The following is a 12,251-nucleotide window of genomic DNA, read 5'->3' as shown; positions in this document are numbered from 1 at the left end:
CACTTCTGTTTTGAGCCTTTTTGATGCAGCTGTGCTTCTTCTCCAGGCCAACCCCAACAGTGAAGAGATCTGGCTGGCGGCTGTGAAGCTGGAGTCAGAGAACAATGAATACGAGCGAGCCCGGAGGCTGCTGGCCAAGGCACGGAGCAGCGCACCCACTGCCCGTGTGAGTGGTGACTGGTGGGTGGGGCAGTGCTGGCAGAGTGCCTCTTGGCTCCTGCCTGGCATTGGGAAGCAGTGAGATGAGTAGGACAGCTCCTGCCACAGCCCAATCAGGTTATTGGACTTTAAAATGCATTTCTTTAGGTGGGTGGTGGTGATGTATGCCTTTAATCCCAGCACTCGGGAGGCAGGGGCAGGTGAAACTCTGTGAGTTCAAGGCCAGCCTGGTGTACAGGGCAACATAGTGAAACTCTGTTTTTTTTGGGGGGGGAGGGGAAGCATTCTTTATTTATCTACATCTTTTGTATATACAAAAGAACTACATATAACAACTTACGAGGTACAGGACAGATGTGTGTGAAAGAGGTCTTTGCAGTGACGTGTGTGATGTGAGGGTAGTTAGCATTCAGATAAATGGTAGAGTACCCTGGTGTGACGGTGCTTATCTGCTTTGCAGGTATTCATGAAGTCTGTGAAGCTGGAGTGGGTGTTGGGGAACATCACTGCTGCCCAAGAGCTATGTGAGGAGGCTCTGAGGCACTATGAAGACTTCCCCAAGCTGTGGATGATGAAGGGGCAGATTGAGGAGCAGGGGGAACTGATGGAGAAGGCCCGGGAGGCCTATAATCAGGGGGTGAGTCTCCATAAAGCTGTCTTAGGGGCCAGGGGATGGTGGCGGACACCTTTAATCCCAGCACTCAGCAGGCAGAGGCAGGCAGATCACTGTGAGTTCTAGTCCAGCCCACTCTATAAAGTGAGTTGCTGGACAGATGGGGCTACACAGAGAAACCCTGTGTTGGGGGGAGGGGCAGTTGGGAATGGGGGGAGTCCCAGGGAGCAGCATGACATTGGTCAATTTCCCACACTTCTGAAAGCCAGTGGTTTGTGATGGAACTTTGTGCTGGAGACTGAACTTTTATCCTTCCTTTTGCTATGAATATTATGTTTTTCTTTCTACAAAGCTGCACACCCTATGTTTGGGATATTTGGTGTTTGGTACATCGGGAGTAGCATGATGTATACTCAGTGTATGGTTGTGTCTCCATCATGGCTATATACATAGAAGTGCACATCCTATAGACACATGTGCATGACATATACACAAAGTCCTACACACATCCTTTGTGCTCATATATACAGCACAACTACACACACCTGTTTACATATGCACACCACAGAGCCATGTCTATAAATCCACATGGAGAGTACGAAGTACATGTCTAACAGCTTGAAGTGTTCTTGGAAACTGATTACAATTCTCACAGCTTTGGATGCTCTCCAAGCTCTTATTTTACTCTATTTTTTGGTCACAGCTGAAGAAATGTCCTCACTCCACACCACTGTGGCTCTTACTCTCCCGGTTAGAAGAAAAGATTGGGCAGCTGACTCGTGCTCGGGCCATTTTGGAGAAGTCTCGTCTAAAAAATCCAAAGAATCCTGGGCTATGGTGAGTCCTTGATAATTGGCTCATCTCCCCATTTGAAGGCTGACCTCATTCAGCTCCTTCTTACTTCAGCTCAGGCTCCTGAGGGCACAATAATAAGTGGCAGCTTCTATAAGGAGTTGCAGTCCTTGCCTTGGGAGAGCTGGGTCTAGTTGGTGAGTGAGCTTCTGGTGAAGGGCTTTAAGATGTCAGCAAATGGAACTAAGAAAGTGGACTATAGAAGTAACATAGGCAAGACTTTCTGGAACATGAAGAAACTTGACAGAGGGAACAGAGTATGGTGGTGTGCACCTATAGTCCTAGTATCTGGGAGGTCAAAACAGGAGTATAGTGAGTTATGCCAGCTTGGACCACATTACAGGTAATGGATGCAGAGTCCAGCTAGTCCTGCTGAGAAAGGGTAGCTCTTAGATGCCTCTCATGTGGTGATCCAGTGTGGTGTGGGCTTACTCTGATATCCTCACTTATATCTGGGTCTTGTGGAGCCTGGGATCTCAGATGGGGCTACTGCCTTGGTACCAGTCTGTGGATGCCAGTACTGCCATATCTGTAGAGTATGGAATTCCAGCCATCTTCCAAGAGACAAGAGCCTTCCTTTGCTGGCAAGAAGTCCAGAGGAAAGAGTGCTTGCTGAGCAAGCCTGGCAATCCGAGTTTAATCCATGGAACCCATTGGGAGCAGTGGTGGGAACTGTTTCCAAAAGTGGTCCTCTGATTTCCACACGGGTGTGGTGGCACGTGTACACATGCATGAGAACAATAATATAGTAAAAAATTTAAAAAGCCTTTTAAAAATGGTCTCTGGCAGAAGGCCAGCTGGAGTAGCCGATCGTGCTCTGATAGATGGGACTGGGACATCCCTGGGCTTGTCTTCCTAGGTTGGAGTCAGTGCGGCTGGAGTACTGTGCAGGGCTGAAGAACATTGCCAACACACTCATGGCCAAGGCACTGCAGGAGTGCCCCAATTCTGGTAAGGGCTTCTGGCTCTCTGGTATAATAGCACTGAGGAAATCTGTGGGATGGGATTGCCCATTGCCCATTGCCTACTTGCTGGCTTGGTAAGAATGGAAACTTGCAGCTAGCATCCAGAACACTATCCAGTCTGTTCTGGGCAAGGCTGCTGTAATTCAGCAGAGTACTGGGTAGGTGGATACTTCAGGCCCTTGTGGTTGGTGTCAGTATATTCCTTTTGGGGCAGCCTGAGGAAGCTAGATGGGAGGTTGAAGGGCAGATGTTTGCTTCTGAATTTCAGGTATCCTGTGGTCTGAAGCTGTCTTCCTTGAGGCAAGGCCCCAGAGAAAGACCAAGAGTGTGGATGCGCTGAAGAAATGTGAACATGACCCCCATGTGCTTTTAGCAGTGGCTAAGTGAGTATTTTGGGAGTTTTGCTTATCCTTGGGGGCCTGGTGTAGTTTTGCCAGCATCTTTTGCCTGGTGATGCTGACTTTGTCTGTTGGGTGAGCCGCTTAGGCCTCAGCTGCCAGGACTCATCAGGTGATTTCCTTTCACCTCCCCGCACAAAGTTGTCCCAATGGTGGTGGTGATGGATGCAGAGCCCTAGAACCAGTTTGGTTCTGTTTGGGTGGCATTAAGTACTCATGTCTGGTGCACCTGCCTTCACATTTCTATTTGGGTACATTTGTAGTATGTGTGGCTCTACCAGATGAGGGAAGCTTTAGGCCCAACCTTCCTAGCCTGGGCTTCCTTTTCCCAGAGTAACTTGTATATGCCCTCAGACAGAGCAGCCATAAACTTCACAGAAGGCTTTGTTAAAGGAAATAAGTCACTCCTCGCTGTTCCCAAGCCAATGAGCCATGTGCCTGCTATCTTGAGTTTATGCTCTTTAAATCACAGTTTATCTAACACCAAGCAATTAAGAGCACTACATGGCTTAAAAAGCAATCAAGTTATCAGCATGAAAATACTCCCATTTGGTACCTGAGAGCAACCCAAACAGCTGCCTGCAGTAGAAAGGTTAGCTGTGCACCAGCTGCCTCACTAAGGGAGGGAGGGTAAATACAGCCCAAGTCCTGAGCCTGCCAGCCTGCGCAAGAGTTCCCCACAGCATACTATGCTGCCTTTCTCATTGTTCATCCTGCTTTCCTACACTAACTACCAGTTGGGAAGGGTGCCCATGGGGACCCTAAATTGGTTTCCTTCCTCCCTCCCTCCGTCCCTCCCTCCTTCCTTCCCTCCCTCCCTTTTGTTCTTTGAGATAGGGCTTTTCTGTGTATCCCTGGTTGCCCTAGAACTTTCTTGGTCTATAGACCAAGCTGGCCTCGAACTTGGAGATCTGCCTGCCTCTGCCTTCCAAGTGCTGAGATTAAAGTCATATGCCACCACACCCCACTTCTAAGTTGGTTTCTAACAGTCCAGTTTCTTGGCTTCCTGCAAGGCTCCTCTTCAGCCTGCTTTTCAAGTATGAGTGTCAGGTACAACAGTCATGTATACTGTGGTCTGAGTGTCATAGAGCTGCAGCTCCAGTGGACACAGGTCCATAGAGCTGACCTTTAGAAACCTTTGTGTTTGCTCTGTTGCTACAAGAGGCTGGACAAATTAGAATAGTCCAGGATTGGTAAGTTACTGAGCAACAGTCTGAAATTTCAGGTTTTTATAATCAACCATAATGTTTGTCAAGGTTAGTTTCATACTGTTTTTGACCCAGAAAAAAAAAAGATAGTATTTTTAAGTTAAGAAGTTAAAATCTTGCTGGGCGGTGGTGGCCCATGCCTTTAATCCCAGCATTCATAAGGCAGAGGCAGGTGGATCTCAATGAGTTTGAGACCAGCCTGGTTTACCAGAGCTAATTCCAGGATAGATTCCTAAGCTACATAGGGAAACCCTCTCTCAGAAGAAAAGAAAAGAAAAAAAAAAAAAAAGTTAAGGTCTTTCTGTGTATAAATGTTATAAAAAGCAGTGGAGGGAGCTGGGCGGTGATGGTACATGCCTTTAATCCCAGGAAGGTGGATCTCCGTGAGTTCGAGGACAACCTGGTCTATACAATGAGTTCCAGGACTGCCAGGGCTGTTTCACAGAGAAACTCTTTCTCACAAAAACAAAAAGCAGTTAGGCTCAGTGAAGGATCTGGAGTGACCTCCAGGTAGCCCTGGACCATGACTCAGCCATTCTGTAACACACGCTGGTCTCACCAGGAGCAAGATACAGCTGATGACCCACACAGAAGAGTGACTCCCAAGCACAGCAGACACTATCCTATCTATGCCCCTTCCTCTAAGTATTTGTTCCATAACAGGCTGTTCTGGAGTGAACGAAAGATCACCAAGGCACGGGAGTGGTTCCACCGCACTGTGAAGATTGATTCAGATCTGGGCGATGCCTGGGCCTTCTTCTACAAATTTGAACTGCAACATGGCACTGAGGTGAGGCTGCACTAGAACACCAGTGTTCAGTAATAGCCTGCCTATCCCCTAGCTACTTCTGAGGCAGGAGAAAGCTCTATTCAGCCTATGGGGAAGGGGGATAGGAAGTCAGGACCAGCAGTCCTTTCCCAGTTGAGGTTTGTTGGAGCCATGTTCATAAGGCAAGGGAGCCAGGTGTCTGGGGTCCTCATTGGAAGTAGTAGTCAGACCTTGTTGAATCCAGGAAGTGCCAAGTTCAGAGATGGTGCATCTGGCAACTTCTGGGAACCACAGATAGGAAGTCTGACATAATTTAACACACAGATGCACTGACATGGATGCCATTTGCCCAAGAGGAGGGGGAACATGAACTCTGCTGGGGCCAGATCTTCAAGGGGACAGGCAAGGCTCAGTGTGTACCTAAGAAGAAACCCTACCTAAGTACCCTTTTGTCTCCCCAGGAACAACAGGAAGAGGTGAGAAAGCGCTGTGAGAATGCAGAGCCCCGGCATGGAGAGCTGTGGTGTGCAGTGTCCAAGGATATCACCAACTGGCAGAGAAAGATTGGGGAAATACTAGTGCTGGTAGCTGCCCGTATTAAAAACACCTTCTGATAGCTGGGGTGGAAGACAGAGCACTTTGCAAAGGGCAGCACATGGACAATGAGCACAAAGCCTACACTGTATATCTTTCATTCATTAAAGATTTTTATAGAGTTATGTTGGGGATAGGGTGTCTTTTTGTTTGTTTTTTCTGTTTTGTCTTTGGCTCCTATTCCCTTGAGTGGTGGCCATGGCCAGTCTGGTTTGGTTGCAGCCTCCTGCAAGAGCTTGGTGCTCCGGAAAAACATAGTTGGGGTCCAAGGTCTGCTGAGATTTTTATGGAGAAGGTCTTGAAAGTATAGGCTGTATGTAGAGTGGGGGTCCCGTCATTATGTCTGTGCTACAAGAGGCTGAAGGTCACATGGAGACCAAGCTGTTAAAGATGGCCCCATTGTTCCGTAGGCATCTGGACTTGCTGGTTGGTTGATGCTTGACAGGTCAGTTAGGTGCTGGCTTGGGGAAGTACTTGCTGCTCCTGACCTGAGGCATATCTAGGAGAGCTCCTTGGATAGTTCCATAGAGAGATCCACAGGGTTCTCTATGATGAGTGACCATACCCAGTGGCCATCCTGGAACTCACTCTTTAGACCAGGCTGGCTGGCCTTGAACTCACAGAGATCCACCTGCCTCTGCCTCCCAAGTGCAGGGATCAAAAGCGTGCGCCACCACTGCCCGGCTCAAGTGGCTCCTTTACAGATGGAAGGGGAAAGGACTTGACTACAGCATCAGGCTGTTGGTGGTTTTTGTTCCTTTTGACTGTTCTCAGCTCTCAAACTCGAGTGCAGTTGAGCAGTTACAGAAGAGTGTACTTAGATAAGGTTTCCTTTGGAGCTGTGGAAAAGTCTAGTGAGCCTGTAATGACCAGGTTATTTTTCCTCTCTGTGGGAATGGATTTTTTTTTCCCCTCCTTCTGAGATGATCAGTAACTCCTTATGTATCACATTTATTTATTGTGGTGCACGTATGCCATGGCATACTTGGGGGGGGGGTGTCAGAGGAATCCTTTCTTCCACTATGTTAGCCCTGGGACCAAACTCAGCTGTCAAGGCTTGGCGGTAAGAGCCTTAACCTGCTGGGCCATCTCACCAGTTCATACCATTACCTTCAGCTGGAAGCTGGGCTTTGTTCAGCAGGAGATTAACTGTGTTCCAGAGGCTGCTGCTGTGCTAGAGCGAACAGCAACCCTGGGCCTCCTATTCCTGGGTGACCCTAAGGTCTGGAGGGATGAAGTGGAGCCAGCAGTAGAAGTCCGGGAAGTCCCAAGTTCCAGGCCTGCTGGGACAGGTTTGTCTGGGTATGGCCTGCCTATCAGGAGAGAGACTATTGAGACAGAGCCGGGGTCTCCATGGGGCTGGAGACTCAATCCAAGTCCCAGAACAGCTCTACATCTGCTGCAACAGGCAGCTGCTGTGCCCCGGAGTCAGGTTAATTGAAGTGACTGGATAGAGGGTGGGAGGGGTTAAGGGCAGGGCTGGCTTACTGGACTTTCCATCGTTGCTCCCTCCCTTCTTTGCTGGAGGAGCCAACTTCAAACACCTCTCCACCTGCCCCCCAGCTCTCACCAGGGAGGCCTCATCAGCCGATAGAGGACCTGGTGTGGCTGTCAGTTGCCTACTTCGTCTGCAACCCAAAGACCTGAGGACCCCAGGATCATGTGTGTGGCCTGCTAGAGGGAATAAGGGAAGGCCAGACCCTGAGAGGCCTATGGTGAGCATTTGGGGGGTGGGATATGCTGGCCTGGGCCAAGGGTCTGGGCTTGGGTACAACTCAGGGAAGGCTGTTTCCCTGTACCTCATAGAAACCCCTAGATGTTTATGATGGTACCCAGTACCATTACTGGTGCTTTTGTCCTGGCCTTCCCAAAATCCTATCCTCTCATACTGGGTTAAGCTTGAGTTGTAGGGACTCCCTGGGCAGCCAACTTGTCCCATGTTGTTACTGGATGTCCTTCTAGAAGTCTCACTGGCTGAATTGCCTCTTGTCCTTAATGTGGTGTGACGGGCTGTTCTCAGCACCCCTCCATTGGCCATGGTTCAACATGACTTTCAAGAGGGTGCTCCTACACTAGTATCCCAGGCGGGAGCCCCTCCCCCCACCCACCTCTGTGGGTGTTTGTGGTGTGCTCAGTTCAGCTCTTGTGCCAGGGCTGGGAAGCTGAGTCCTGTCGTTTCGCTGGGTTCACAAGATTAATTTTCCAGCCCAAGTAAGCTGGGGGCCTAGAGGCAGGTTTGGAAACTTGCTCCATTTGGAGAAGCTGAGGTCCTGGGGGCCTTCAGCTAGTTATCTAATGTGTGAGCTTTCCCCCAGTACCAGTCCTTCCCATTTGGGGTTGGAGGAAGCTTGTTGGCAGGCTTTGCTTCTTTTGCTGTCTCTAGGCCTTCCCTCCAGCCTTCCTCTTCCACTGGGAGTCTCGGAGCTCTGAGCCCTTGTTTCTGCCCTAGTAGCTTTTTGTTTGTTTGTTTGTTTGTTTGTTTGGGGGGCAGGAGTACCTGTGGCTGGTTGTAGCAGAACTCTTGAGGGAGAGATTGGAGTTCCCATACAGCATGAAAGAGAGCATGCTGGTTCTATCCCAGATGCCATCTTGCTCACCCAAAGGGCATGAGATGTATGTGAGAGAGAGAGCAAGCATCCTATCAGGGAATGTGGGTGAGCTATGACTAGTAGGTATGGATCTGTGCATGTTCAGGGGTGAGGCTGTATTGGGGATCACTTCTTGCTGTTCTCCCCCTCCTATTCCCTGTACAAGGCCAGTGAGCCCTTGCATATCCATGATATTCTAGTTGCTAACTTTTCTGCCTCTCCAATGTAGACCATAGTGCCACCCCTTGTTGATGGCACCTGCTCTCTGTCTCCTTCCTGGGTTCAGTGAAAGTACTTCCTGATGTCTTACTACATACCCCTAAATGTTGTAGGACATAGTTCATAAGCCATAGCCAGAGTTTGATGAGATTTTCAATCCAACCATCTCAAAGATGTGGGGGCACCTTCTGTGGTGACTCCAACTGTCTATGGGGCCATACCTTATGCTGGAAGGCTTAGGTTCTCAACCCCAACCTGGTATCCTCTCCAGGTGCCCCTCAAGCCCACTGTCTATCTACTACCACTGCTGCTGGCATTTCTTGAGTCTGCTCTGGGCTGGGCTGGGTCCCAGTCCTGCAGTGTCCAGGAGGTACTCCGCCACTACCAAGCTGTCATCTTCCAGGACTTGCAGGTTGCCATGCAATGGGCTGGGATGGGAGCCCAGCGTACAGAGCCTGGGTCCCGACACCACCACTTTGTTCAGAAAAACCTGACTGGAGCTGGTGGAGGTCAGGGACAGCCAGGGGCCTCCTGTGATGCCCAGAAGGTATGGGTAGGTAACCCCTCCTACACCTATCTGTTCCTTCCTCGGGCCCCACATCCCACCCCCTGCCCTGGCTTTCGTCCCCTTCCCCCTCAGGAGCATAGCATCCTATTGTCTATCGAGTCCCTGGGTCAGACCCTTCTTGGGAGCATGGCTGGAGTTCCCCACAACGCCTTAGAGAAAGCAGCATGGACTGTGGCGATACGCACCAAGGCAGTGATGCACAGACACTGCCGAATATCTAGTAGGGTATGTATCCTCAATTGCTCTTCCCCTAAGGACTGCAGTATCAATGGCCTGAGGCTTTGGCTCAAGTACTGGCCTGGCTGCAACCCACTTCCCTTAGGGCTAAGCCTGAGCTGTGCGATAAGGGTGAGGGTGCAGGATCTGAATGTACTCACTTACTGCTGGTCCCCACTAGCAGATCCTGCAGTCGAAGAAGCGTCCAGTACAGCAGCGCCCCAGCCGGAGGCGGCTCCTGCTACGTGCCCTGTACGCTGTCGCCACCTGCTGGGAGAAGCTCTTTGCGCTGAGTGCCGTGGCCACCAGTGAATTGTAGCACTGCCCCTGTTCTTATTCCCATCCCTCACAGAAGACTGGAAACAAACTTTGGTTCATGTTTTGACAGTGCCCCCTCTCTCAACTCAGATTGCCTACCCTCAAAGGCCCAGGATATGGAGAAGAGAGCACCCTCCTTCATGGCCATTCTTCCACACACCCAGTGAGCCCCCAATAAATGGAGCTAGTGATGTGGCCTGATTCTTCTACCTTTGCCTGACTGGTTATGGGCCCTGGACCACCCAAGGATTTGCATCTTGGGAACTTAACACCTGAACAGTGGCAATAGTTGTAGCTTCCAGCCTCATTCAGCAGGGGGCGTGGGTGGGACGTTGGACCTATCCTCAAGTAGTGTCCAAGGCAGGGAAGCCCGCTACCCCCACCCCACAACCTGGTTAGGGGTTTTAAAACGTCATGCATCCGTCCTGCCCAACTCTGGACCGGAGGAGAGGGTGGAAATGGAGAGGAGGGGAAGGCTGAGCTTGGTGGATTCAGAGCAAAACAACCGGATAAAGGAAACAGGACTTAGAGGAAGCCAGCCTTGCTGCCCTGGCCACAAACTAGACCAGGCCATTTCCTGCTGCCCCTGGGGGATGGGCAGGGTGGGGTGGAGGTAGGGGACAACTCCACAAACTGCCCCAGACTTGTCTGTTGAACTAACGAGGCCGACCCCAGTACCTACATAACATAAGTCTGGGTGTCTGCTCTTCAATGATTCTAGCCCTGAACAGAAAGAGGCAATGTCCCCCAGGCTCCTTGCCTCATAACAGGATGTGGAGCCAAAGATCCTCAAGAATACCTTGCTCTGTGTCTGTCAGATGGGCAAACAAGAGATCAAAAAGGCAGTGGTAGGGCAATCTACAAGAAAAAGGAATAGCCCTGAAGTTCTTCATGCCTCTATTCCTTGGCATACAAGTGGTCTGCCCAATGGGGCCTTTTGTTCCTTTCCACAGTTGAGGAAGCTAAGACATGGAGAGGGTTTAGCAACTTCCTTGATTACACAGTCAAGTACTAGAAGAGCTGGGATCAGCTGTGGACCTACAGTGTGGTGTGTAGAAGGGAAATGGAGCTTTCTGGATATCAGTATGCATTTAAATAATCTATGATTCAGATTTCTAATGGTCTCACAAGCCACCTTGGAGCACAAATACAGGGCATTTTGGTTCTGCTCCATGTGGTAGGAGGCGGAGTGGAAAAATACAAGGTGGGGGTATGCCAGAGAGGGGCTAAGTACACAGACTTTAGCAAAGCCAAACCTAAAATGATTCTCGTGTGTGTGTGTGTGTGTGTGTGTGTGTGTGTGTGTGTGTGTGGTGTGAATGATGAGGGGAAGCCTGGGCCTTTGCAGAATTCTAGCTCTAGGATCTGGATGGTAGTCATCTTGTACCAGGAAATACCAGTGCATGACTATGGGCCTGGATTGATGGCTTATATTGAGTTCTATTAGGCATGCTGGATTATAGCCAAAGTCCCAGTGCAGAGGAAAAGGTCCAATTTTGTTGAAATGTAAGCCATAGGGCAGCAGAACTTGACTAAAGAGGGGCCAAGATCTGGACAGTCTGGGCACTTAGCTGAAATAGGGCAGTATGGACAATTCCATGAAGTTACCCATGGACCCATTTTGCAAGTCAATCTGTACTTATTCTTACCTCAACTTTAGATTTTACTGGGAAAATCACTTCAATCCTAGTGAGCATCCCACAGACACTACCCATCTTGCTGTCCTGTCCTACTGTTTAGAGTAATCACGCTGGGGAGGTAGACAATAAGGTGTCCTGATTCCTACCTTCCTCTCTTCAACTGAGGAAAAATCAAACCACAGCTCCTGGGACTGGAAGTGAGGCCTCAAGAGCGTTGGGGAATAAATGACGATACCTAAGCCCTGTACCCAACTATACATTTAAAACCATCTGAATTCTGCACCCAAGGCTCTCTCTCTCTGCAGGAGCCCTGGAATCAGCCTGTGGTTATTAACCCACTAGAATAACTGTCATCTTGCAATACAAGGACAGCTACAGAGCCCTCAGAAAGGATCAGAGCTAAGGGGAAAATTGAATGCTACTGAGATCCTAGGTCCTTTACACTCAGCTCGGGGACCTAAATGGAGGCTCCCTGGGGTTTCTATGTAGTTGAAGGCAGGGCATATCCATCCTCCCCATGCACACCTAACATAGCCCAGTGCAGAAACTGCCCCACAGTTGCTGGCTGCTGACCAGCTAGAGCAGACCTTGGAGGTGAAGAGGCTGAGATGTGGCTGGAGACTACTGGTGTTGCCTATCCCACACAACCCTTTTCAGGGCTGACTTTCCAGGGAGGTCGGGCTATGGCCCAGAAAGAAGAGCTGTGAGGATTACGGATGGGATCCCCTAAGGCACTGGCCTGGCCTGTGCAATTTCCTGCAGCCCAAGAACCAGGCCTCCATATGTAATCCTGGAAGATGGAGACTGGCAGGCTTTGAAGGGAGACTGGGTACCACGGCCTCCCACGACTAGGAGCCTTTGAAAGAACATCTGGAACTTGGGCAACAGCAGGATGACAAGCTAGTCTTTTGGTTTGCAAATCCCAATTTGCTACTTGTGTGTTAACAACCCTCCTATGATGCAGCAGAGAGGGCTGTAGCCTCTTCTGTATTAAGACAGTGTTTCCCTATCCTGCCACGACAGCCTAGGTTTGTGGGAGAGCTAAGTAAAGGCGTCAGTAAGAATAGGCATGTCTTTGTGCCCTGTGAGCACAGAGCCACAGCTAAGCATGCAGATCTCTGAACTCGGCTACATTCCTAAAGTC

The 12,251-nt window shown here is 49.9% G+C and overlaps 2 protein-coding genes across 2 annotated transcripts in view; both read left to right on the top strand.

Annotated features, from left to right (window-relative positions):
* Prpf6 (pre-mRNA processing factor 6) overlaps positions 1 to 5,678 on the top strand; it is a 48,949-nt gene extending 43,271 nt beyond the window's left edge. The window contains exons 15-21 of the mRNA XM_051184162.1: positions 47 to 166; positions 620 to 796; positions 1,476 to 1,609; positions 2,484 to 2,575; positions 2,858 to 2,972; positions 4,859 to 4,985; positions 5,426 to 5,678. Coding sequence (XP_051040119.1) covers positions 47 to 166; positions 620 to 796; positions 1,476 to 1,609; positions 2,484 to 2,575; positions 2,858 to 2,972; positions 4,859 to 4,985; positions 5,426 to 5,578 — 918 coding nt within the window. The 3' untranslated portion in view covers positions 5,579 to 5,678. The remainder of the gene's footprint in view (positions 1 to 46; positions 167 to 619; positions 797 to 1,475; positions 1,610 to 2,483; positions 2,576 to 2,857; positions 2,973 to 4,858; positions 4,986 to 5,425) is intronic.
* Positions 5,679 to 7,067: 1,389 nt separating this feature from the next.
* Positions 7,068 to 9,668, top strand: CUNH20orf204 (chromosome unknown C20orf204 homolog). Its single transcript, XM_051188463.1, has 4 exons — positions 7,068 to 7,273; positions 8,637 to 8,912; positions 9,006 to 9,158; positions 9,331 to 9,668. The coding sequence occupies exons 1-4, from the start codon at positions 7,271 to 7,273 to the stop codon at positions 9,466 to 9,468; spliced, it is 570 nt and encodes a 189-aa protein (XP_051044420.1). The 5' UTR covers positions 7,068 to 7,270; the 3' UTR covers positions 9,469 to 9,668.
* The last annotated feature ends 2,583 nt before the right edge of the window (positions 9,669 to 12,251 follow it).

Source organism: Phodopus roborovskii, unplaced genomic scaffold (genome assembly GCF_943737965.1).
Source record: "Phodopus roborovskii unplaced genomic scaffold, PHOROB, whole genome shotgun sequence".
Classification (NCBI taxonomy): Eukaryota; Metazoa; Chordata; class Mammalia; order Rodentia; family Cricetidae; genus Phodopus; species Phodopus roborovskii.
This window is presented reverse-complemented; position numbering and strand designations above follow the sequence as displayed.

Bases quoted from the DNA above. Each gene is read 5' to 3' on its own strand.
- CUNH20orf204 (XM_051188463.1), top strand. The intron at 8,913-9,005 runs GTATGGGTAGGT...CTTCCCCCTCAG, and splicing joins CCTCCTGTGATGCCCAGAAG to GAGCATAGCATCCTATTGTC. The intron at 9,159-9,330 runs GTATGTATCCTC...GGTCCCCACTAG, and splicing joins ACTGCCGAATATCTAGTAGG to CAGATCCTGCAGTCGAAGAA.